The sequence below is a fragment of the Cavia porcellus genome, unplaced genomic scaffold (genome assembly GCF_034190915.1).
Source record: "Cavia porcellus strain 051 isolate PalLab524CR breed Dunkin Hartley unplaced genomic scaffold, mCavPor4.1 scaffold_6, whole genome shotgun sequence".
NCBI classification, from domain to species: Eukaryota; Metazoa; Chordata; class Mammalia; order Rodentia; family Caviidae; genus Cavia; species Cavia porcellus.
In genome coordinates, this window is record NW_026947489.1 from 97,438,810 (window position 1) to 97,465,986 (window position 27,177).

General features: G+C 37.7%; 1 protein-coding gene across 1 annotated transcript in view; it reads left to right on the forward strand.

The window, feature by feature from the left end:
* The first annotated feature begins 2,018 nt into the window (after window positions 1-2,018).
* Pik3c2a (phosphatidylinositol-4-phosphate 3-kinase catalytic subunit type 2 alpha) overlaps window positions 2,019-27,177 on the forward strand; it is a 98,430-nt gene continuing 73,271 nt past the window's right edge. Inside the window, exons 1-2 of the mRNA XM_063251803.1 lie at window positions 2,019-2,175; window positions 24,866-25,986. Coding sequence (XP_063107873.1) covers window positions 24,931-25,986 — 1,056 coding nt within the window. The 5' untranslated portion in view covers window positions 2,019-2,175; window positions 24,866-24,930. The remainder of the gene's footprint in view (window positions 2,176-24,865; window positions 25,987-27,177) is intronic.

Genomic DNA, 27,177 nt, shown 5'->3' on the forward strand with positions numbered 1-27,177 from the left:
CAATTCTGGAAATTCCTCCTTTGATCAGAAGATAAAACAAAACAATACTTGGAACTAAAGTAGTTCCTGGGGACATTCTGCTTGGGTGTGTAAAGTCCACCTGGAAGTGCCTGTGTGTCTGTGTGTTGCCGGGAGGTTGGTAGAAAGCTAGAAGGCAGGGTTGGTAGCCATAGCTATATAATTTGCTTCTAGGGGTCCCTATAGAATAGTAGTGCTTCCTTCCTCCCTTATTTTTATTAGTACATATATGCAGTGCATAATGTTTACATTCCTTGTGTGGAGCTGGTACATGTACACACATTTTAATTCCTCTTTTCATCTTCTTTCCTCACGTCTCATCCCTCTCTCCATCTCTTGATCTTTTATTTTGCTCTTTATTTGCAATTTGGATTTCCCATTAAGGAGAAATCCTGTGATATTTAAACTTGTGTGTCTATTTCACTTAACATGGTCTCAAGGTGCATCCATTTTCCTACAAATGACTCGCTTATCTTTTTGTGAAAATAGTACTCCATTTGTAAGTACCACGTTCATCTATTGATGGACATATAAACCACTTCCAACATGTAGCTATTACGAATTGCCTGGGTATACATGTATCATTAATATGATGTCTAACTTTTTTGAGAAAACACCTAGAAAGGGAATAGCTGGGTAAAATGGAATTTGTAGTTTTAGTTTTTTTGAGGAATCTCCATACTGATGTCTATAGTGGTTTTACTAGTTTACATTCCTACCAGTAATGTAGAAAGGTTCCTCCACAATCCTCAAAGCCTCCCAGGCACTAGTTATTTGATTTCTTGATGATAGCCATTCTTTCTCACACAGGATCTCTATATGTGGCCCCGGCTGGCATGAAAGCCCTGGATTTAGGTGATCACCCTCCCTCAGTCTCCTCAGTTTCTGGGGCTACAGCTGGAACTATATGAACTTCATTCAATCTCTCCATCTCCAGAAAGGTGCAGGCATGTCGATTATAATGGAATAATTAAAGGACTCCATCCATTCCATAGTTCCCTCCTCCACGAAAAGAAAAAATCAAGCAGATTTCTTGGGATAAGTTTCAATTTAGAGCTCCCACTTTTCTGTCTCCAAGTAGAAGCTGTTCCTCTCAAACATTTCTGTACTATCCTCTTGAGTTGGAAAAGGGTGTATTGTAACCTAAATCAGTCTATTGCATTAACACTGAACTTCTGAAAGTCCTCTTCTCTTACTGTTCAGGGTTAGACCGTTTCGTGATAAAAACTTTCGAAACTTAATTTGAACTTTCCTCCAGCTTCACAATCTGTAAAACGGGGAATGCCCCACCCACTTCTGCTTCACATGGTTGTGTAATTTTTTTAATGTACAGTTGAGGGGTAAACATTTTATATGCACAAGCTCGAGAAGGTATTATTATGGAGATTGGGTATGGAGATATTTTGTAACCCAGAAAAGACCGTCTGGCTCTGAGTTGTTATTTTCAGCCTATCTTCCTTACCTGGCTCTCATGAAGATTAAATGAGACACTAACGTGAAAGCGCTTTACACACCACCAAGCACTTTTCAGAACCCACGTGATAGGTTACTAATTACACACGCCACAGCACCTGATCCTCGGTGAGGGCTCGGTAAATGCTAGGTTGCAGCAACCTAGCATTTGTCTTGCCCATTCTTTTCAGTCTTCAATCCAAACTCATCTCCACGCGGCCTGGGCCTAAGACCACAAATCTGGGAGCCGCAACCGAGATGGAAACGAGGGCTGGGTCCCAAAAGAAGGGACCGGAAAAGTACGTTACTCCGGCGCCCAGGCCGGCTGGAAAGGCTTCGGTCAACGGCCGGAATGTCGGCTGACTGTACTGCTCAGAGCACATCCTCTCTGGCTCGGAGTTGGCTGGAGGCCGCTGGGCTGGAGGCCGCTGGGTGGAGCCGAACTCCGGCCCTGACATCCCAGCTGCAGGCTTCAGGGGAAGTGTCCTGGCCCCGCCCGCCGCTTCAGGTAGATCGTCCTTGTCAACCAATCAGCAAGACGTCTGGGCAACGGGGGCGGTGCTGCCAGGCCGGAAGTGACGTGATTCGCTTGGCTGGCCCCGCAGTCTGTTGTGGCGGTTGAGCCAGCTGAGGGTAAGATGGCTCAGTTCTTGGCGGCTGCGGCGGCTCCGGTTGCAGTGGAGGCAGAAACTCAGGCAGCGTGAGGTGAGGAGCAACAGTGCGGGTGGACGGGCACCGGGAGCCCCGGGTACGAGGGTCCCTTACCGCGGCCCCTAACCTCCCTGCGCTCCTCTCAGGCTCTGGGTCCCGCTCTGCGCTGCCCGCCCCGCAGCCTCCGGGCCTCGCACCCCCCACGCGGCCGTCCCAGGTCCCTGTCGTCGGGCGCCGAGCCCGGGGGTGGCTTTCTCCCGGTGGTGGCCAGTCCCGCCTCGCTTCGAGTGTGGGGTGAGGCGCGCAGGCTCCGACGGCCCCTTCTCCTACCCGGCGCGGCGCCTCCTCCCCGGACCTCGCGCTCGCCCCGAGCCCGCTGCCTCAGGAAGGCCGTGTTATTTGTGTGCACTTAGCGCGTCTTGTTTCTTAGAGGGCGGTGAAATGGAAGATACTTGCTTAACTCTTCCCGAGTGACGGAGGAAGAATAAATCATTGAAGGAAAACGACCCCCACGTACTTAGTGTTCCTCCCTACATTGTTTGACTTTAGAAAAGAGATTCTTCAGCTGTGGAATTATTTTCGGAGGGAGCGGGAACTGAGGAGGCAGGAACGTGAACGAGGGAGCCTGTGGTGGTTCTTGCCCTGTGTTGACCTGATAAAGCATCGAGGTTGTAATTTTAAACAGTGAATGTTTGAATTGATCGACGTGAGGGAGGCTTTCCTCTTTGAACAGGGTTACTTGTTAAGGGGATATCAAAAGATCTTTCCCGGCAGCGCCTGGAAGAACTCAGGAAAATCGTTTATTAGGGCATCAAAGGCCACAGCGAAACAAAACAAAACCCAGCACTGTTCTGTGGAGAAGGATAAAGACAGTATAAACGGGAAGGCTGTGTAGAGGGCCGGGAACACTGAATCCAAGCCAAGACTTTGCACCTTTGCCTCCTCCAAGAGACTCCTTTAACGGCTCTGCTCTGCTGTAGTTGGCTTTGGCGCTGTAATTCGTGGTTGCAAATTACAATGCAGTGCCTTAGTTGAGAAATAAATGGAAGATAGCTGCCTGTTTAAAATTAAGATAGCGCTTGAGTACTGAAAAGTATAGTAATTATTTGAGAATATATATTGTTGTTAATCCAAACTTTTCAGAGGTTATTTTGCAGAGGCATAAAACACATAGAGCTTCCACCAATTCCATAAATTTAGCTTAAATTAATAGATTCTAAAGCAGAATTTTTTTTAGGGACCCTCCTGGTATTTGTGTTTTCTCTGTAGGTTACTTGCTGCTGCTTTTGCAAATAATACACTGTATTTTAATGTTTTTATTCATAGGTTTCACTTTTTATTTTTTTATTTTTGGTAATGGGGATTGAATTCAGGGATAGCTGAGCTATGTCCCATCCCTCTTAAATTGTAGTTTGAGACAGGGTCTCACTGAGTTGTTTAGACTGGCCTAAAGCTTCCAATCCTCTGGCCTCAGCCTCCCAGATAGCTAGCTGGATTCCAGGTGTATGTCACTCTGCCTAGTTATTTGTTTTCAGCTTTATAGAATATCAAAGTTTGTATGCTTGCTTTAGGAATTTTATTTTGTCTATTAAATATATGATTCTTTGTCTCCTGACGTTATTTCTGAAAACTTTATTTAATATTGCTGCATTAGATTTCTATATCCAGGAATCTTTCTGTAGTCTAACCCACTACAAATAGTAACACTCAACCAATAAGTGAATTTATACCTGAATAGAGTGGTCAGTTCTTCTCAGAGCAAAAGGCCAACTTTTTATTTTTTTATTTTTTATTTTTGGTACTGGGGATCTAACTCATGATGTCACACTTGCCAGGCAAGAACTTGTGCCACTGAGCTAAAGCCCTGGCCCCCGAGATCAACCTTTTAGAGCATCAGTGCATTGTACTTTTTAAAAATACTTCGTAACTTGTTTTGTTTTGATGTAGATGCATAAATTATGTATTTTATCAATGTTCCATATTCCAAAATAGAATTTTTGGTTTTTTTGGTACCGGGGATTGAACTCACGACCTTGTACTTGACAGGCAGGCGCTTGTGTCACTGAGCTAAATCCTCAGCCTTCCAAAGTAGAATTTAAGGCAGGTGAATGTTTTAGTGTGGCTGGTTCGCATACCAGGTGATTTGATTTCAAGGTTGTACTTGAGTTAAAATTTAACACTGAAAGATTTTAGAATTACAGAGGTTAGTAATGATAACTGTTGTACTGCAAGGAAAGAAAAATGAATGATACAGTGACTGCTCTCAGAGTGTTCTAGTTCATCTGCAAAGACAGACACAAAAATTGTAACAGTGTAGTTATAAGAGCAGTGGTAGATCCAAAGTGCTAAAAGAGTGATAACATGGATTGGAAGAGGGAATGAATGGGCCTAAAGATGATGATGATCACATAAATTGAGGATTTTTATAAACTGAGAATTAAAGGATGAATTTGTTCTCATGAGGGCAGGATGGATAAAATTGATGAGGTTTAGTCTGTCCTTTGTTACTACCAAGTAGTGAGATAATCCAGCAAGCTGCTTACTGTCTCTGGTGTTTATTTTTACTATCATTTGATGGTATTCATACATAATACTCTTCTGGTTTTTGAGACAGGGACTCACTAAATAGTTAGGACCTGCCTTGAATTCACTTTGTAGCCTAGACTGGCCTCCAATTTGCAGCGATTTTCCTGCCTTAGCCTCTGGATTGTTGAGATTACAGGCGTGTGCCAACATGATTTGATGGGAATCATATTAGTGCTTTGATGGGAACTGTAGTAGAACTTGAGGATATTGTTTTTGATCTTTTCTGTTGTTTATAGGATTATGGTTAAGACTAGAAGGACTGTGGTTGAGACTTGTTTTCCTGACCTCTGCAATGGACTTTATTTGTGCATTTATGTATATACTTCATATCCTCTTTCCCTGCAACCTGTTATTTTAATGGGATGGATTGAAAGCATAATCAGACATAACATTTTTGCCATTGTTTTTAAGATCGTGATATACAGTGTATTAACCATCTGGTAGTGTGTGTGTGTGTGTGTGTGTGTGTGTCTGTCTCTCTCTCTCTATTTATATATACATACACATACTTTTGTTTTTTGTTTTTTTGAGAGAGGATCTCGTTGTGCAGTTTAGGATAGTTTTGAACTCAATTTGTAGCCCAGGCTGGTCTCAGATTTGCAAGGATCTTCCTGCGTCAGCCTCCCAAGTGCTGGGATTCTGGGTGTGCGGTACCACACCCAGCTCTATTTTGTTATGAAGCTTTCTTTCATTTTTTCATAGAAGTAACAAGTGTTTTTATATTTTCTTTTTTAATATGTACTTGTGTTATATTAAAAAAACCATGCAAGCTTGTGCATATTTTAGGCATTTACTTTTTTTTGAATCAGTGTCTCTCTGTGTATCCCAGGTTGGCTTCAAACTCACAGTAATCTTGCCTCAGACTCTCATGTACTGGAATTACAGGCATGCACCACCATGCCTGCTTTGGATTTATGTGACTTAAACTATTCTTTGGATTTCCAAAATTTTTAAATTCAGCTGTTTGGGTACAAAAACAATGATTTTTTTAACAATAGACTGGCAGGTAGTTACTGTTCATTTAGGAGCAATTTTTAGTATTGAGAGTATATTAAAATCCTATGCAAGTAATATCCTATTGCCTGTTTGTGTGTTTTTGCTTTTGGAGAGAACGTCTCAATATCTAGTTCAAGTTGGCCTTAAACTCACTATATAGCCCAGGCTGCCTTGGGCTTGCAATAATACTCCTGCCTCAGCCTCTGGAGTTTGGGTATTACAGGCATGTGCCACCTAGTATCCTTATTGTTCTACATGACTTACCTGTTAGTCTTCAGTGTGACAGTTACATTGGTACAAATGTACAGTGTTGATTCAGTTTATTTGCTGTGCATGGAGCTTAGTTTTTAAAAATGAGGCTTCTTTAGACAAAGTAATCATGACTAACAGTAATAAAAGGGGTTGGGATGTGACTTGGTAGAGTGCTTGCCTCCATGCCTAGCACTTTTTAAATAAATAATAAAATGAATAATATTGTGTTTATATTGATGAGTGATTATAGTGAAGTGAATGCTCTTCCCCCTAGACTTTTACTACCTGGGAATTAAATAGAGAAGTACATAGTCATGTTTTTTTCTTTTTTTCTCTCTACTTTTCTTTCTTCCCCTTTTCCATCCTGCCTTTCTTCCTTCTTTCTTCATTCATTCATTCAATATGGTCTTACTGTGTAGTTTAGGCTAGCCTTGAACTCACTTCTGCCTTGGCTTCCCAAGTGCTAAGATTACAGGTTTGGATTACCATGCTTGGCCATAGTCTCATTTTCTTGAAGAGGAAAATAACACCAAGAGATCCTGTAATTTGTTTAGCATAATATGGTAGAGGCAGTGCTTTGACTCAGGGCTTATAATACTAGTAAGGCATTTAAAGTATGTTTATGTTTCACCCAGGAGGGACTAACCAAAATTGATATAGCAGAAATTATTTCAGTAACAAAACACATGTTAGCAAGTGTGGTAGTGCATGCCTGTAATCCCAGTACACTAGAAGGTTGAGGTAGGAGAATCACAAATTCAGGCCCAACCTGGATCAGATTAATCCTGTGTCAAAATAAATAAAAAGGATAAAAAGAGGGGACATACCTCAATATGAAGGCCCTCAGTTCAGTCCCCACTATTAAAAAAAGAAAGAAATTGTTGCTGGGAGAGAAAGGATATAAGGGATAGTATATTTTTATTGAAAAATATGTAAAATATGAATGGATTTAAGAGGTAATATAGTTTCATTGAAAAATAGATGAGTAATTAGCTGGGCAAATTGGTGCATGCCTTTAAGTTCTTTATTCTGGAGGCCGAGGCAGGAGAATCATAAATTTGAGGCCAGCCTGGATAACTTAGTGAGACCCTATCTTAAAATTTTAAAAGGATAGGTAAATAAAAAGCTTAGCGGTATGATCCCCCTGGGCTTGACCCTAGTCTTATTCCCCTATTCTGTGTGCTGTTGTGTACACGCATGTATACGCACAAGTTAAATAGGTAAAGTTTCTGAGTGAAGTATTTAGATTTTAAATTGTTACTGCTTGAAAAATGTGATGTATTTAAATGTATAGGGAGCAATATTGGGAAAATTTATATAAGGGAACAAAGTATAGATTTAAGGATTTAGTTTTATTTATTTTTTATTATTTATTTACTTATTTAGTCTTTTTGAGATAGGTCTTGCTATGCAGCCCAGGCTGACCTGGAACTCACAGTGATCCTTTTGGCTCAGCCTCCTTAGTGCTGGAGTTACAGGCATATGCCACTATTTCTGGTTAAGGAAGGATTTACATGGTTTATTTGAAACAATAGGGAAAGGATAGGAATGAAGTAAAACCAGAATGAACATACGCGATAAAGGATTCAGTGGTCAGAACTTTTATGTTATTTGAATGATTCAGGAAATATTAAATCTCACAGCTATGAATTCACTGTGGCTTTAGTAAGCGAGCTATGGAAGACTGAGTGCTGGAGAGATTAGTTAACTATTAAATGAGCAGAGATAGAGTGCTAGTTCCTATTGTGAAATGAGTACATTTGATAAGGAATCTGAAAAGAGAAAGAAACAGGCAGTGTTAAAATAGGTTTAATCTTTGCAGTATGGGAAATTGTAATTGCAACTGGCCATTTAAAAGATCCTCTCATCAAAATGTGTAACAGATACTGTAAAATAGTAAGAAATTGTTCAAAAAGAAAGGAGAAGTAGGGAGAGGGAGGTGGAAAGGAAGGAAAGAAAAGAAAAAATGAGAAAAAGCGTAATATGGAAACAATGCTTTTTGTAGATAAGGGTAAGAGAGGTTGAAGGGAGGGAAAGGGAGTGAGAAAAAAGAATCAAGATTATCATGTAGGTACAAATTTCCTATGATGAATGCATTCAATATGTATATCTAAATTATACCAATAAACAGTAATAAAATTTTTTCTTACAAAAGCTGAAATTGGCAGTTTACTTTAGAAAAATACCTGTAGAAGCAGGAAGAAATTAAATATAAAGTTCTGTAGAATGAGTAGAAAATACAAAATTTTTTCCAATATGAGAATGTGAGAAATAAATGATACTATGGAAGAAATCAGTGCAGTTTTGTTTTGTTTTTTTAGAGCAAGGACTCACTCTATGGTTCAGGCTGACCTGGACTCACTCGGTAGTCCAGGTTGGCCTCAAACTCCTGACAGTTTTCCTGACTTAGCCTCTCAAGTGCTGAGATTATAGGATTACAGGTATGTGCCACCATGCCGGCCAATGCAGGTACTTTCTAATGTGGGAAAGCAATATGAATATTGGTTGGACAGAGTCACAGTTTCAAAAATACTAATTATGGAACAGGAAAAAAAATTTTTTTCAGATGTTCTATTTGCAATTTGTAGAATTATGTGAAACATGTATTTCCCCCAAGATAAATTCTGAAGGAGATTTTTTTTTTTTTTTAAACCAGAAATTGAGTCCAGGGCCTTGTGCTCTGTGCCAATGAGCTACATCCTTAGCCCTGAAGGAGAATTTTTTGAGACATGGCCTTGCTCTGTAGTTCAGCCTGGTCTGGACTCTCTGTATAGCTCAGACTGACCCCAAACTCATGGTGATCCTCCTGCCTCAGCCTCCTGTAAGCAGAACTATAGTGCTATGAGTAGGTATATCTACATTAATTTATTTGCTAAGTAATTTTATATGTGTTCATAATATATGACTTCTGACACCTCTTTAAAGTTTAATATATAAAATTTATTTTAGATTACAGTGTTGAATTGAAAAAAGGTGCTCTTTGACTCTAGGGAACGTGAAAAAACCTACTTCCCTCAGTGTAGTTGTCATAAAGATGCTCATCAGGCTAGAATTCTGTGTATATTGAAATGCGTTGACATAACAACAGACTTATTTAGGTTTTTTAAGTCATTGAGGTAGAATTTACATTTAAGATTCTTCTATTTATAGGTGTGCATTTCTTTGAGTTGTGGATAACGGGAACAGTTGTATAACTGTCACCACCACAACTAGGAAATCGAGTATATCTGTGACTTTAAATTTCCTTTATGCTGCTTTGTACTCAATTCCTTCTGCTCATCGCCCAATGCTTGGCAACAACTGACTTGTTTTTATCCCTATATTTTTTCCTCTTGTAGACTGTCACATAAATTGGCATCGTATGACATGCAGTCTTTTGAGCCTGGCTTTCAGTTAGGATAATGCTTTTGTGATGAAATAAGGTGCCTATTTTTGGACTAAATATCTTTTAGCATATTGTAAAATTTTAAATTTACAAAAAAATTATAAAGAGTATGCAAGAGAATTTACATAAACCCTGGATCTAGTTTAGATTCTGTTGTTATTGTTATTCGTGGTACTGGGAATTGAACTATGGCTGTTTATTCATTCATTTTGGGACTGAGGATTGAACCCAGGGCTATGTGTATGCTAGGTGACGACTACCTCTGACCTCACCCTCCACTGCCGTAATGACTTCCTGTGGAAAATTGTATTTGACAAAACTTGTGATTTTATCCATTTTTAAGTGTATAATTCAATGGGATCAATTAGAGTCACAGAGTTGTACAAGTACTGTTTCTGAATTTTTTTTATCATCTCAAACAGAACCTCTGTACCCATTAAGCAGTAACTATCCATTCTCTAATCCCTTTCCTTGGTAACTATTAATCTACCCTCTGAATTTTCCTATTCTAGATATTTCATGTAAGTGGAAACATATTTATGCATTGTACCTGGCTTATTTCACTTCGCATAGTATTTTTTATTTTTTTATTTATTTTTTGGTCTTTTTCTTTTTTATCGGTACCCGGGATCCCCAGCCCCTCGCATAGTATTTTTAAGGTGTATTCATATTGTAGCATGTATCATTACTTTCTGTAACTGCAAGATACTCCATTGTGAGTGTGTCACATTTTTGTATATCTGTTCATGATTGGGCACTTGGCTTGTTTTCAGTTTTTGGCTACCCTAAATACCTGCCTCTGTGAGCTTGGTGTATACATATATAGTACTCTGTTTTCAGTTCTTCTGGATATATATCAAGAAGTGGGAATTCTGGGTCATTTGGTAATTTTGTATTTAGTTTTTTGAAGAAACATACAAAGTGTTTTCAATGACTGCACCACTTTAAATTCTCCTGCCAGCAAAGTATGTTTCAATTTCTTCGTATCTCTGCAACTTCTATTTATTTTCCATTTTTTAAAAATTGTAGTCATTTAGGTAGATTTGAAGTGGTATCATGTGGTTTTGGTTTGCATTTCATAATAACTAATAATGTTGAACATCTTTGCAGGTGCTTAGTGGCAGTAACCTGCCTTTTTTGTTGGTAATAATTGGACAGATGCATTTTGTTGTTACCGTTGTTTTTGAGACAGGGTCATAATATGTAGCCCAGGCTGGCCTCGAACTCCTTTAGCCTCTCGGGAGTGTTGGGATTACAGGTGTGTCCTACCACTGTATTTTTTAAGGCTTGTTATATACTAAGCATTTTGTGTGTAGTTATATCTACCCTTGGAAATACTGTGAAATAAATTTTACAGATGAGAAAACTAAACACAAAGGGAGAAAACTAAATAGTGATTTTCTTAGGATTCACACGGGTTAAGAGAGAGTTCCAGTATTTTACTGCTTGTCTTTGCTATTATATGCTATTTTCCCCTTTGTTAGTGTGTTTTTAAAGTAACAATTTTACACAAATTTGCTGTTTCTGTATAAGAAAGTAAGTTTTTTAAGCCATACAACTTGATGGGAATTTGTCAGAAAATTCTAGAAGTATTCATTGTTGACCATTATTCCCAATTTTGGGTTTCATAGTTGCACATTAGTTTTATTATCTTAAGCCATATTGGAAATGCAGACACATACCATAACATTTAGTACAAAAGCTTTGCTGTTATTTGTTGAAATCATATGAATGGTCAATAAAGTAGCCCAAAGTTCAGTAACTATCCACACAAAGTAGTACTTCTGTAAGAACACTGAGTTAGACTGGAAACTGCTTGGTCAACAGAATATCTTTCAATAGCAACCTATTTCTTTCTTTCTTTCTCTCTCTCTTTTTTAATAGCAACCTATTTCTGTGACTTGTGTTTCCTTTCTTTGTCCCCCTCTCAATTATATACAGTGACATACAGATGTAGGAAGTTGCTTTGGATTGATGCCCTGTTAGTGAATATCTTAACAGCTAGAGTGTTGTCCTAAGGCATATTGTTCAATACACTACAGTGTAACCATTACTTTTTTTTTTTACAATATAAGAATTGAGCCTTTTAATAATGTGCCTGTAGAACTTGTACACCATTTCATTTAGTATCTAAATTTGCCATTTTACTTAGTTACTTTAATCAAACCACTTAATATTTCCACCACTATCATCCAAAGTCCAAGTTGTAATTGTTTTGTTGTTGCTGTTTATTGTTTGTTTTTACTTTGTTTTTGGTGGGTACTGGGAACCAAACTTAGGACCTTGCACTTCTCAGACATTTATGCTGCTGAGCTATATCTCCAGCCCCTGTTGTTTCTTTTAGGATTCCTCAGTTACCTGCTACCTTGTCTCTTCGTTTCTATTTTTGTTTTCTTTTATCTGTTTTCCACAGCAAGATTGAGGTCTTTGAACAGTGATCAAAGACCTCAATTCAGTGATCACATGAATTTATGTGAAATCTACCTGGTTTTGTTTTTTTTTTTTTTTGTCTTTTTGAGACAGGGTCTCACTGTGCATTTTAGGTTGGCCTTAAACTCACTTTGTAGCCCAACTCACTTTGTAGCCCAGGCTAGTCTCAAACTCATAATGATCCTTCTGCCTCAGCCTCCCGGGTGCTGGGATTATAGGCGTGAGCTACCGTGCCCCGCTCTGAAATCTACCTCTTTGATTTCTTATTATAGTTAAATCTAGTAGCCTGCCCTTTTCCTCCCTCATTCACTGGTAGATGGAGGTATTTTAGGCTTGTTTCCTTATGTTTTGGTTTTGTTTTTTGGTGACATTGGGGTTTGAAGCTGGAGTGCTCCACCAATTAGCTACACAAACAGCTCCTTTTATTTTGAGGTAAGTAAGGTCTTACTAAATTGCCCAGTCTGGGGCTGAATTTGTAGTCCTCCTGTCTCACCATCCCATATAGCTGTGCGTCATGGCTGGTTGATGAATGTAGGTTTTGATTCCTTTTTTCAGGGAAGTTGAGTTTCTGATTTTTATTAGCGGAGTTTGGTGATTAAACATTAGGGAGAGCAGCTGTTCTACCTTCTGTGAAGGCCTGGAATGCCTTGGAGGGCTTTTCTTTAGGTATTCAGCCTCACCTCTAGCCTTTGATAGCTGAAGGTCTGCCTTCAGCTGCTGGCCATTATTTCAAAGTTGACTGTCTGTGGACTTCTGGGAGGCTCACATACTTGAAGGAGGATCTCTTTTAGTTCTTTGGCCTGTCACTAGCTTGCAGTGTGTTACTTGGGCACTTAGTGAAAATCTGTGGGAGAATTGGCAAATGTGTACTATGACAGTTTCTTGTAATTCTTTTTGTGGTACTCAGGATTGAACCTAGGGCCTTCCCATTGAATTACTGTATATCATATTACCCCCCCCCTTTTTTTTTGGTTTTAATTTTGAGATAGCCTCACAGAGTTGGCCCAAGATAGGTTGGAACTTGTGATTTTGCTCAGCCTCCTAGAGTGCAGGAATTACAGGCATGTACCACCACACCTAGCTCTTTTGAGAGAGAAGTGTGTGTGTGTGTGTGTGTGTGTGTGTGTGTGTGTGTGTGTTAAGGCCTTTGCACTGAAATACATCTCCAGGTCTTCTTATTTTCTGTTTTTGAGACTGGATCTCACTAAATTGCTAAATTTTTCAGGCTGAGCTGAAAGTTGTGATCCTCCCTTTTTTACCTCTTATAGTGCTAGTTCTTGTAATTCTTTTGTCTTTTTGAGACAGGGTCTCACTACATAGTTCAGGCTGGCCTTGGGCTCACTTTGTAGCCCAGGCTGGTCTTGAACTTGCAGTGATCCGCCTGCCTCAGGCCTCCCAAGTGCTGGGATTACAGGAGTGCGCTACCATGCCCGGCAAGTTCTTGTAATTTTTAATCCAGTAGTTTGTTTAGACCACTCAGATTACCTCTAACACTTGTCACAATTCTAATCCATCATACTAGCCTACATTTGGCTAAATTTTTTTTGTTAAAAGCCTGGTTTGTTTCCTCTTTCCTCTGTCTGCAGTGTGTGTGTTCTTTTTGCTGGTACACCAGGGGGAAGAGTAGCAATGGGTTTTTCTGCCTATGAAGTGTTTATCAGTCTCTAGGACTGTGTGTGTGTGTGTGTGTGTGCTTTATTCCCTATTGTATCTTAAAGCACTTTTAAAAATAGCTTATTTAACTTGTGTGCAGTAATGGAGATGGAAATCTGGAATACTACCAATGAGATACATTCCAGGTGTCCCACCTTTACAGGGGATTGAAGCCAGGGCATTCACACTGAGATACATCCCCTGAGCCATTTTTATTTTTATTTGGAGACAGTGTCGCACCATGTTTCCAAATTGCCCGAAGGCCTGGGATTACTGGCACGTGGCATCACACCTGGCTCCCAGTTTTTGTTTTGATTTGTTTTGTTTTTGAGACCAGGTTTCCCTAAGTTGCGCAGGTGGGCTTCAAATTTGCAGTCAGTACTCCTGCCTCAGCCTCCCAAGTAGCTGGGATTATAGACACGTGCCTCTGGCCCTGCTGGTTTGGTTTGTGTTGTTGGATGAGACTGTCTGTTTCCTTATTGTGTATTTTAATAAGCAAAACTTCCTCTGTTACCTATTTATCACCTTTGTGTGACAATGCTGAAAAATTTAAAACACTAAGATAATTTAGGTAGAGCTTCCTGACCCCCATTTTTGCTTAATTTAGTTGTTTATCACCTCAGTTTCCTAGAATGCCTCTGCTTTTCCAAGTCAGACCCATCCATCTGTACCTCAATAATATCTTGTTCACCTGTATCCGGTATCTAAGCTGTATTTGCCTTCTGCCTGTCAGAGGTCTTTCTCCTTTTATTATTTATTTATTTTTGGTTCCAGGGATCAAACTTATGGCCTCACACTTACCAGGCAGGCGCTTATGCTGCTAAGCTAAATCCCCAGCTTATCTTTCTCATTTTAATCACCTCCTCCTATTTACTTCTCTCCTGGTTTCCTTTATTGTCAAAGGATTGAAAGATTAATTTGCTCCTGTTACTTGTTTTGTTGAGACAGGGTTTCACTAATGTAGTCCAGACTGGCCTTGAACTTAATGTATAGTCCAGGCTGACTTTGAACTTTCAGCAATCCTCTTGCCTCAACCTCCAAAGTGCTGCAATTACAGGTGTATGCCACCATTCCTGGCTTGCTCTTTTTACTTGAAATTGCTTATTTTTCCTGCAATTTTCCATGCTTCTGATCTATTTAAAAATTTAAAAATTCCTAATGGAGAAGCAGGAAAAGAAATAAGGAGTGACTGCAGTTGGGCACAGAATTTGTTTTGGAGCGATGAAAGTGTTGTGACATTTGATAGTGGTGATGGTTGCTTGACTATAAATACCCGAAGTAAGAAAAACAGAATTGTGCATTTCATGTGAATTGTTAATTTTATAAGTGTGTTGTGCCTTAATAAATTACATCAAAAATCACTGAAAAGTTCTTAGGTCTTAGGTTTTTTCTAGTCCTCACCTCTTAATAGTTTCTGACAATACTGATCATTTCTTTCCTAGAATTTTTTGCTGTTGCTGCTGCTTCTGTGCTAGGGTCTGAAACCAGGCCCTAGTGCATACTGGGCAAGATCTGTACTACTGACCTACACTTCCAGCCCATTTTAGGATGTTTTGTTCCTTGTATTGTCTGGTATGAGTCTTCATACTTTTGTTACTTCCCTTTGACCTTTTGTTTCCTACTTAAGTATTAGTGCTGTCATGATTTCCTTTTTATTTCACTTTTCATTCTTTACATTCTCCAAGGGGAAATCTCAACTCTTCCATGACTTCATGTATTTAGCTGTACATAAATAGTACCTAAAGGTATATCTATAACCAAATTACCCTGTTTGGCCCAACACCAGTATTTCTAATCTCTGAGTACTCATGTATTGTATTTCTTGCAAGTACTTCAAAATTTTACACATGGTGTTTTGTGAGCTAAATAAACCCTTCCTTCCTTCATTTTGGGTGTTGGATTTTTTTTTACTTATTTAACAAACATTTGAATCACAGCTTTCTTGTTTGAGGCCCAGGATGCTGGGATCATAGCAGTGAACCAAATATGAATCCCAGCTTCATGGAATTTATAGTTTAGAGGGGAAGAACAGATGCAGTAGATACTATAAAAATGAGGATATTTAATCAAATAAATTGCAAATGTAGACAAAATTCTGGACAATAGTATACAGAAATACAAAGTTGAATGATCACTGTCACCATAAAGAAATTGAATTAGTAATCAAAAATATTGCCCTCAGAAAACTGCAGGGGCACATAACTATGTAAGGGCACTATAGTTACAACCTTTCACAAACCTAGAGAATAGACAAACAGCAGTGGTCTCCAAACATTTCCCAAAACTACTGTAATTTTGATAATAAAACAGGCAAAAAAACTACAGGGCCACATGACTTCACATAAGAGAGATTTAGTTCCAATCTTTCACAAATTACAAGAAGGAATGTCTCCAACATTTCCTCAAACTACTGTAATTTTGAAATGAGATCAGGCAAAGATGAGAAAAGAATATTACAGGTCAATCTCACTCCAGAGCACAAATGTTAGAAGTGCTAAGCAAAATATGATAGCAAATCAAACCCAGCTGTGACACAAAATATAATTTGCCACAATAATTTTTAAGTCAAAGTGAAAAATGCATAAGATGAATATGAAAAGGTAATTCCTTACTTAACCAAAGTATCAATGGTAATCATACTTAACGGAAAAAAAGTTTTTCCCTTGTGGCCGTGAACGAAAATCAGTATGCCCACCTTGTGTAGAAAAATGAAGCCAAAGGTGGTGGTACACCTGTGTGATCCTAGCACTCAGGAGACTGAGGCATGAGATCACCTGGGCTACATAGTGAGTTCAAAGGCAACCTGAATCACATAGTGAAAACCTTCTCAGAAAGCCTAAAAGAGAAAACAAAAACAGGCAAGTAAACAAACAAAAAAAGATGAAATAGGAAGAAACAAAGAACATTTCTTATCTGAAATGTTGGTGACAAGTTCAGGTTTTGTGTTTTGTGTTTTGGAATATTTGTATGTACATAATGCAGTATCTTAGAGATAGAACCCAATGTAAACAGAAAATTTCCTTATGTTTCATATATACCTTATACACAAAACCTGAAAATAATTTTATAAGATCTTTTTAGTGCGCTTGTGTTTTAACTGATCAGTCACAGGTGTGGAATTTTCCATTTGTGGGATTACATTGGTGTTCAAAATGTTACAAATTTGAAAGCATTGCAGATTTTGGAATTTTTTTATTTTTTAAATTTTTATTTATTTATTTTTTTGAGACAGATTCTATCTTTGTTGTTCAGGCTGGCCCGTGTAACCCAGGTTGGCCTCAGAACTTGCATGATCCTCCTGCGTGAGCCTCCTGAGTGCTGGGATTACAGGTGTACACCTTCACAACCAGCTAAAAGTTGAACTATAAAAAAATGATTTCTTCCAGACTGTTTTGCCTGTTTTCTAGGTTTGAGAATTCAAGGTTCTTTCTGATAAAGGGAACAATGTCTTGTGTTCTCGATCCCTTGATGCACTGATTAACAACTGCGTTAGCAATCTGATTAGAGGCTGGGTAAGAGTTCCTGCCCTTTGTGAAATTACAGATTTGCTACTCACTTGTTGATGATAATTGATACATTGTCACATGTACCCAAATAGTAAAAGCTACCCTGTGATGAAATTAAAAGGACAAATGACATTTATTAACATAGAAAGAAATAATCCTACAAATCCAAGGAAGAAAGTTGATATTTATTTTTTGTAGTAAGAATCGAACTCACAACCTTGCACTTGCCAGGAAAAGTTGATATTTATAATGGCTACATTATGTTAATTTATACAATGCTGATTTTAGGCAACTTAAAAGGATAACGTGTTAATTAGCCCTTCCTGGATTTGAATACTGATTCCACTTGCCACCTGCTTTGAGTTTAGGCAGGTTACCTGGTGTCCATGCTTAAATTATTTCTCCATTTTAAAATGAGGGATAATAATAGTTATACATTGTAAAAAACTTGAGGATTAAATTAGTTAATACACTGTTTAAAGCATTAGGTAGCTTATGGTATCTGTGTACCTTTGTTGCTGGAAAAAATCCAAGCTAAGCCAAACCAAACTGAGGAAGATTCTTGCACCGAGGAGATAAGAAGGCAGCATTTAATTTTCATGCCAGCAGACTGTTGTAGGGTAATTCCACAAAAGCAACAGCCCTGAATTTACGGACAGCTTAGTTTATATAGAATTGAGAAGTGGAAGGGACATACAAATGACAAAACATTACAAAATCAGTTACATGCATTGAGTCACATTGACAGGCAGTCTAGTCTTGAACAGATTTGTTGAAACAAAGGAATCATTTTTCATAATATAGAAACACTCCAGGAACAAGGGGCAGGGGTCCTTACAGAGTGAGCGTAGTTAAAGACATTATCATTATATAGAATCATTCTGGTGAGGAGGCCCTCACAGGGTGTCTTTGACTAACCCAGGGTTCATTAAGGTACAGGCAGTTATTCTGACTCAGTGCTCATCAAAGATGTGCAGCTGGGCTTTAGACACTGTCAAGGTCAGTTGAATTCAGCCAACGCAGCAGAACAGAAGCTTGATCAGAGACCTCTAGTTGCTCATGAAATACTAAAAGTTTGCTATTTTATAAACGTGTTCTTGTAATTGTGCTCCAACATCTTGACATAGAGATATATAGATAGTATACTATGATTTGATCAGACATTTTCCTTACTAGCATTCAGATCCATGGAGTTAACATAATTTATTTTTCTTTGAAGATCATTATCATTTTAGAGGAGAAATATCTGTTGCTAGGTTCCAGTAATTGTTTCTCCATTTTCTTAAGTATCTCAAAATTTTAAGATCTGAAGGTATTTACATGGGTAGTTGGATTGACATTTTGTTTTTTTTTGTTTTGTTTTCCCCCTTGAGATTTAAATTGCAAATGAATGTCTCCACCAATGAAGCCAAAAGCTTTTAAATTAATTCTTCTGTTTTGGAGTATGCAGATAGTGTCCAAAAGTTTAACTGAATAGTCTAATTGCCCTTTTTGGAAGAATTTTAAAGTAGCTACAGTCTTGTGGTCTTCATTGGATTACTTTATGCTGGGAAAGTTTTGGCAAATGACACACAATTCTCCTTTATAAACTACTTACTGTTTTTCCCAGCTTGAATTAGAGAAATATTAGCAATGAAATTTTCTTTTTGAATTACCATGTAGAAAATTATTTTGTGCTAAATGTTGGTCATCAAATGAAGCATTGTTTTAAAAATTTAATAGAGCACATCAATACAAACTTCCCCATAACTGAATTACAGAGTCACTATACTTTTGGGCAATCTTTTTAAGTACTTTTATTGTCACTTGAATGTATATACATGATAACCCCTTGGAAAATAAAAATATAGTAATTAGCTCCTAACAGTTCAAGATTGCTGACTACTATGTTTACAGTTGAACTTACATTAATATATGTTACTTTTAGGTGTTGGTACTAGAAGTAGAGCAAGCAAATTGGTGATCTGGGAAAACCATGTTCACAGTAAAAATGTATTTCAAACTATTAATCTTACACTTTTGTTGTCATTTAATGAGTTAACATTCTTTGAAATATTTAGAACATTTGTGTTCTCAAGTGAATAAACTGCTTTTCACAAACTAATTTTAAAAATTCATATCCCTTTTTAGATCAGTCAGTACTAGGGAAGACTTAAACAACCTGGCATGATGTCGTAGATAATGAATTGTCATTAAGTTTCTTCATCTTTTTGTAAAATGCTACTTTGTGTTAATCCATCTGATTTTGTGAAAAATAGTCAGTGTTGGGCTGTGGGTATGACTGTAGTAGAGCACTTGTCTCTTGCACTTGGGTGCGTAAGGTTCTGGATTCTATCCCCAGTGCTACCAAAAAAAGACTGTCCAGCAGCTTTATTCTCATGTTAAAATTTGTATTCAGTGATTTAAGTTCCATCTTTACTAAGCAAAATACTTTAAAATGTTATGGGAAACTAAAAAAATCAACAAGGATCTTCGTACTTTAAGCTCATTTTGTTCTGTTGGATACAAGGACTTTTGGGGTTTATGACAGAAACTCAATTTAAACGTAAGCCAAAAAAATTTATTGGTTTACTTCAATTAAAAAATTGGTTTAGGAAGGATATGGTTGGGTCTAGATATATAATGTAGAACTACCAGAGATATCTTCATTTATTTAGCTTTGCTTTTTTTTTTTTTTTTTTTTGATATTGGAATTGAACTTACAACCTTGGTTTGCAAGGTAGGCGCTTATGCCACTAAGCTAAATCCCAGTACAGCTTTGCTTTTTTATGGCTTGCATTCATTCTTAGGAAGCATCTCCTCAAGTAGAAAAGGTGGCCACAGTAATGGAAATTTACACTCCAGTTACACAAACCAAACAAAAAGCTTCCAGTCAGCTGAGAAGGAAGAATTGGTAGTATGCTTCTAATCACAGAGCTCTAAGAGACTGAGGCAGGAGGATCACAAATTTAAACCCAGCCTAGGCAATTTAGTGACTCAGTGAGACCTGCCTCAAAATATAAATAAAAAATAATAAGGGCTGGGGATATAACTCAGTGCAAAGGACCTCTGTACTAAAAACAAATAAGCAAACCTTTCCTGGGTTAACTTTGATGAGCCAGACTTGAATCTTTTGGAGCAGTTGTGGATGTGGAAGTATGAGGAGTAGAAATGATGCAATCTTTCTTTCACTACATAGAATATAAAAGGCCTAGAAAGGAAGCTATAGATTTTGTTGCCAGAAGCAGGGAAGTTGACAGGCAAAGCTACCGAAAAGTTTTCAAAAATAATCAGGTATTGGGCATGTGGCTCAATGGTAGAATGCATACTTAGAGCATACACAACAGTCTCCGGTGCTGCAAATGTAAAGTAAAATAAACTGTGATTTAAAACAAAATGTTTTTGATTGAGGGGGAAAAGGGTGAATTCTGATAAGAACTGCTTAGGAAAAACTTTAGAGAGGAGGAAATATTTTAATTGGGCCCTGAAGGAGAAGTAGCGTTTTTCCAAGGCAGAGAATGTATGTAAAGAAAGTAGTTGCTCATTTGAGAAGTTTGGTAGTGAAAAGAAAATTGAAATGGAAACCATTAGAATAAAAGAGAATGTTAAAAGATTTCATGTGGAGAAAACTAGCATTTTTATGGCAAAGAACGGAGTTAAGAAATTAACAGTGCAAGGAAGACAGTTTCAAATAAAGAAGTAGAAGGGAATCCAGGGGTTAAGGATATATGTGGACAAGGTAAACTTTTTGGAAAACCATTCATTCTCTGAGAACAAGTGAAAGTGGTAGTAGTGTCAAAAGTTAAAGGAATTTGTTGTCTAATAGTTAAGGAGTTTGCCTTTTGTTTTCTAAAATGAGTTCTAGGGCTGGGGATGTGGCTCCTGTTTTCCATTCCTAGCTCAACAGAAGAAAAAATAAAAATTAAATTTTAAAAATGAATAAGCACCAATGATACAGCTCAGTGGCACAGTGCCTGCCTGGCAAGTGCAAGGTTGCAAGTTGGATCCCTGGTGCCAAAAATAAATAAAATAAGAAAAAGGTTTTCAGTTATCTATTGTTTTGTAACAAATCATTCCAAAGAGTTTGGCCTGAATTCAGCTGGGTGGTTTCTTGTGCTGGTTCTGCTTTGGGTCAGTCTTGAGGGTGATGTCATCTGGAGTGTGGTTGGATAGTCTAGGTCTTTATTATGACATGTCTGGTGGTGGCTTCTGGCTATTGGCTGCATTTCTCTTAGTTTTCTCACTTTCAGTGAGCATTCATTCACATGGCTATGGCTGCTTTTCAAGAAAGAAGAGCTGAGGTACTAAGGTCTCCTATGACTTAGTCTTGGAACTTGGTGCTCTTCCACAATCCGTTAGTCAAAGCAAGTCCAGAGTTCTGCTCAGATGATGATAACTGAGAATTAGACTTTTCTTTATTGGAGGGGGCAACAAAATCATACTACAAAGGAGAGTATATGTTCAAGTGGGAAGAATTTGTGCCCACCCCTCAGCATTTTATTATATTTCCATTCATGATAGTCCAATTAAAATAATTTTGTAATAGAATACATCCATATACCCCCTAGATTCTATTAATTGATTTCCTATACTTGTTTTACCACATTTATTCAACTGCCATCCTTGAATCCATCAATTCATTGTTTTTATGCACTTTAAAGTAACTTGCAGACATCAGTGCTTTTCTTTAAGTACTTTGTGTATATTTAGTAAGAGTTCAATATTTACAGTTTTTTTTCTCCCGACATAAAATGTTTTCTTTTTTCTTTTTCTTTTTTTTTGGTACTAGGGATCAAACTCACCACCTCATGCTTGCTAGGCAGGCACTTATGCCACTGAGCTAAATCCCTGGCTTGGCATAAAGTTTATATACAACAAAGGATTCAAATTTAAATAAGCATCATTCCTATGTTCTGCGGTCCTACTACAGGAGGGAAAAATTTGGAATTGTTTTTCAGTAAACTGCCTCAGAAATTCAACTATAGTCGTATAAAAGAATGCAAACTAATTCTTAAAGGATATTCTTTGAGTACCTCCTTCGTTATGTCCTTATAATATTATCACTTGTCACCTAAATTTTCATTCTTATTGATTTGAATTTACTTTGAGTTTTCCCTGCATTCTTTCACTGCGCATATATAGTATAGCTCAAGGTCAGTGGTAAACCTTTTTTTCTTTCTTTTTATGTTTGAATAAAATGGGTTTGAAAAAATAAAAGAAAAAAGATAAAAGCATTTGGCTGTGTGTGGTAGCACATGCCTGCCATCCCAGCACTCTTGGGAAGCTGAGGCAGGATAATTGCCCTTAGTTCAAGACCACCCTGGGCTACATAGTGAGTTCAAGGCCAACCTGCACTATGTAGCAAGATCCTGTCTCAAAAGAACTAAAAAAAATTTTTTTGAAGTGTCTGAACTTAGCAGCCATAAAATATAAGGGCTGGGAATATAGCTCAGTAGCATGTTGCCTGCTTTGCAAGTGTAAGGTCATGAGTTTGATTCCTAGTGCCTCCCTCAAATGTGAGAAGTGTTAAATATTATTTATTTATCATTATACATACACTATACTAAACTGCCTTTCAATAAGTAAAGAGCCACACTTAAACCATTTTTTAATGAGAAAAGAAGGAAAAAATGGAAACTAAACTTTGGTAAATACGCAGGAGAGAGGAGTTGGAGAGAAGGTAGGAAATAGAAAAAAAAAGCTTATGCCATGTACAGGTATAAATTCCCTATGATGAATGTGATCATCGTGTTTACCTACAATGCAATGATAAACTTTTAGACGCATTATTTCACGTAACGCATGTGGTTTTGTGTTTTAAATTAGGTAATTTAAGTTCATCAAGGTCATACAACTGCCTCTCCCCACATCCATTACTGGAAATTGAACCTAGAACCTAGGACCTTCACACTGAGCCACATTCCTAACTTCTATCTAGCTATCTAGCTAGCTGTGTCTTTCAATTTATCTCTATTTATTGAGACAGGATCTCACTGTGTCTGGTCTGGATTTGAACTTGCTTATCTATATCACTGGTGATCCTCTTGCCTCGGTGCTATGATTACAAACGCACACTACTACACCTAACCACTTTTTATTTTTCAAATGTAGTCTCACTAAGTTGCTAAATTGCTCATACAGAGTTTGAATTCATAATCTTCTCAGTCACCTCACTTAGCTCACACAGCTTCTTAAACCAAGGTGATGTAACTCCAGAATCCATATCATATTGGTTAGAAGTAAGAAATGTGCCTTTTGTTGCACAGTTGATAACTTTTTAATTGGATATATTACTTCTCAGAGTAATCTTGGCTTAAATTGTTCATGTTGAATAAGGGAGTTTAGATTTTTATTAATGGATTTATAAGACACAACCCCCCTTTCTTTTTTGGTATTATTGGGAATTTACCTCAAGGCCTTCACATTGAGGTCACCAAATTCATAGTGCAAATTTGCTAGAGGTTTGCAGTCCTCCTGTTTTAGCCTGTCAGAGTGCTGGGATTATAGGTGTGTGCCATTGTACTTGGCTAGAGAAAGTATAAAAATTAACTTCTGGTCTTTTCATGGAAAAAAGATAAGGATTTAAGGAGTTTTGCTGTTGTAACAGTTGATTTAACTTCAGATAATCAGAAGTATGATTGAAACGGTAGGATGAATTTAGTCATAACTTAACCTTTGAATGTAATAGTACATGTTATAGTCTTAATACCTTTATTATTCTAAGCTATGTTACATTATACATTTTCTTTTACATTATACAGTTTCATTCTAGAATATCATAAATCCTTACCTTATCACTATGTATGTTTTGCTTGTTTTCTGTATGGAGTTTTTTTTGAGACAGTCTCCTTCTGTAGATTATTCTGGTGTTGAACTCACTATGAGGCTGGCATTGAACTTGCAGCAGTCCTCCTGCTTCAGCCTCCTAAGTGCTGGGATGATAGGCATGTGCTATCACATCTGGATTTTTTTTGTTTGTTTTTTTAAGACAAAGACTCTTTTTTTTTTTTTTTTTTTTTTTTTTTTTAATCTTTTTCCATTTTATCGGTACCGGGGATCGAACTCACGACTGCCTGCTTGCAAGGCAGGTGCTTATGCCGCTGAGCCAAACCTCCGGCCCCAAGACAAAGACTCTTATGTGCAGTTCAGGCTGGCTTTAACCTTTCTATGTAGCCCATGCTGTCCTCAAACTTATGATCTTTCTGCCTGAGCCTCCCAAGTGATGGATTTATAGGTATGCACCATCATGTCTGCTGTGTACTGGGGGATTGAACCCAGGGCCTCATGCATTCTGGCAAGTACTCTTGAACTGAACTGTATCCCTAGCACTTTTTGTTTTGTTTTTAATTTTGGGACAGAATCTTGATAAATTGTGCTGACTGACCCCGAATTTGTGATCCTTTCCTCTTGAGCATCTAGGATTATAGGTGTATGTCCCCATGCTCTGCTCCGTTTAACATTATATGTTGATGAAATGTAGTTTCTTATTTTATTGAGTAGGTACTTGATTATTCTATTAACTAATTGACTTTTGAGCAACTTAACAAAAATGAAAGATCACAAGTGTTTTGACTTTGGATTTGCATGCAAGTAAACCCTATCTGAACTCTTAAAAATAAATAACTAGCAGTTAGGTTATTTCATGCCAAGAATTCTGCTACAAGAGCCACTGGTTAATGGCAGCTGTTGTGATAGCCTAAGTGCCAGCTCTCTATTTACAGAGTAAGCTTTTCTATTAGGTCAGGAATTGAGATAAAGTCATGTGTACCTAAACATATTCCTTAATCCAATAGTATATACTATTGGATTAATGGTTAATGGGTGTTCCAGATTTTACTTAACTGTTCACTTTATTTGCATAAGTGGCTGCAAACCCTGAATCATGTGGGGTAGGTTTCTAACAATTTATTTGAGCTTACAAAATCTAATTGAGTGTTTTGTTTGTTGTTGTGTATAGGCTTTGCTATTTTGGAAGCTATAAGAGAAAATAGACTAGAGGAAGATTTGGTCTTCTCAGTGGACATGGCTCAGATATCCAACAACAATGGATTTAAACAGTGTTCATCTAACCATTTGGAACCAACAAGAACAAAAGAAGTGGACAAAGAAGAAGCATTACAGATGGAAGCAGAGGCATTAGCAAAACTGCAAAAGGATAGGCAAGTGATTGATAATCAGAGAGGCTTTGAGTTGTCAAGCAGCACCAGACAAAAAGCACAAGTTTTAAACAAACAGGATTATGATCTTATGGTGTTTCCTGAATCAGAGTCTCACAAGAAAGCAGTTGATATTGATGTAGAAAAGCTCACCCAAGCTGAACTTGAGAAATTATTATTGGATGATGGTTTTGAAACTAGAAAAACACCTGTTTTGCCAGTTACTCCTGTTCTGAGCCCTTCATTTTCAGCACAGCTCTATCTTAGACCTACTATTCAGAGAGGACAGTGGCCACCTGGACCTTCCACTTATACTACTATTTATCCTTCAACTTACAGTAAACAGGCTGCATTCCAGAATGGCTTCAGTCCAAGAATGCCCACTTTTCCATCTGCTGAGCCTATATATTTAAGACTTCCAGGTCAGTCTCCGTATTTTTCATATCCTTTGACACCAGCCACAACCTTTCATCCACAAGGAAGTTTACCAATCTATCGTCCAGTAGTCAATCCTGATATGGCAAAACTATTTGACAAAATAGCTAGTACATCAGAATTTTTAAAAAATGGGAAAGCAAGGACTGATTTGGAGATAACAAATTCAAAAGCTGCAGTCAACAATCTACAGGGTTCTCCAAAGTCTGAGGATATTAGTAAATTTGACTGGCTAGACTTGGATCCTCTAAGTAAGCCAAAGGTGGACAATGTGGAAGTATTAGACCATGAAGAAGACAAACATGTTCCGAGTTTGCTAGCAGAGGATCCTTGGGATGCTGTTCTTCTAGGAGTGAGATCACCAGCAAGTTGTCACCTAGAAAGAAAGGTGACTGGAAAGTCTGTTTCTGGGGCAACAGTAACAAGAAGCCAGTCTTTAAATATTCGAACAACTCAACTTATGAAAGTTCAGGGCCAAATATCTCAGGTATAGTATTTTTTTTTTCTTTTCTTTTTTTTCCGTTTTATTTCAGGGGGGAAAGAATGAAGAAAAAAACTAAAAGTTTCAAAACACATCAATCAGGGGCAACAGTGGTATTTGTATCATCCCCAAATCATAGTGTTTTCTTACTAACCTAAAATTCATATTTGTGTGCATAATTTATTAGAAAAATATTTTTATTATAAATCTTGTTTTTCTTTGCTTCTAAGAGTGCTTTATATGGCAAATTGCTTACTTTAGTATTTTTTTCTAACGTTATAAATAAAACCTTCCAATCAAAGAACTGACTGTACCAGAGGTATTTAAGATATTCTTGCTTTCCATATCTCTTTACCTTTTTTAGATGGGGGGAGGGGACATACCAAGAATCGAACTCAAGACCTTGCCCTTGCCTGGTAGGTCCCTGTGCCACTGAGCTATATCCCCATCTCCGTATCTCTTTGGATAGTTTCCTTTCCTTTCATTTTTTTTAATGCAAGCAATTTTTATTTCTAACTTCATTATAGAAAGTCTCATCTTTTATTGTTTTTTAACCATGAATGAATGAGTATATGAAAGAGTGAATTCAAACAATTTACAGTTGTTTGGCAAGCTCAGTTGCCTGGAACCTAAGAACATGTAAAGTTGTACTCTATTAAACATGCCCCTGATCTTTAGGGAGCTAAGCAGAGGCTCAACTCTCCTATTTTAGAAGAGCCCTTGGTTGTCCAAATGACCCAGTATAAATAGCTAGTTATTTCAAGCAGTTCCTCTCCTGTGTCTCACCTCTGTATATATGCATTCATAGTTCTACAGTATATACAGTATAGCCACAATACATAGATTATCTTAAAGGCAATATATGTGTATATAAATGGCTTTGGTTTATTTCATTGTCTGTCTTAAATTCTAATCATTGAAGAGTCATTTCCCACTAAGGGAAGCAGATTATCTCAAGTGAATTGAAATTACCATTCCAGAGATACTTTATCATAAAGTTAATTTTAGGGGGTACTGGGAATTGAACTTAGGACCTTGAGCTTGCCAGGCAGGCACTGTGCCACTGAGCTATATCCCCAGCCATGATACAGTTCAATATTAGTGGGTATGGTGATGTTTTAATACATGTATACATTGTATGTTTAATCAGATTAAACATACCTATCTCCTTAAATGTTTTTTTCTTTGCAGTATTGG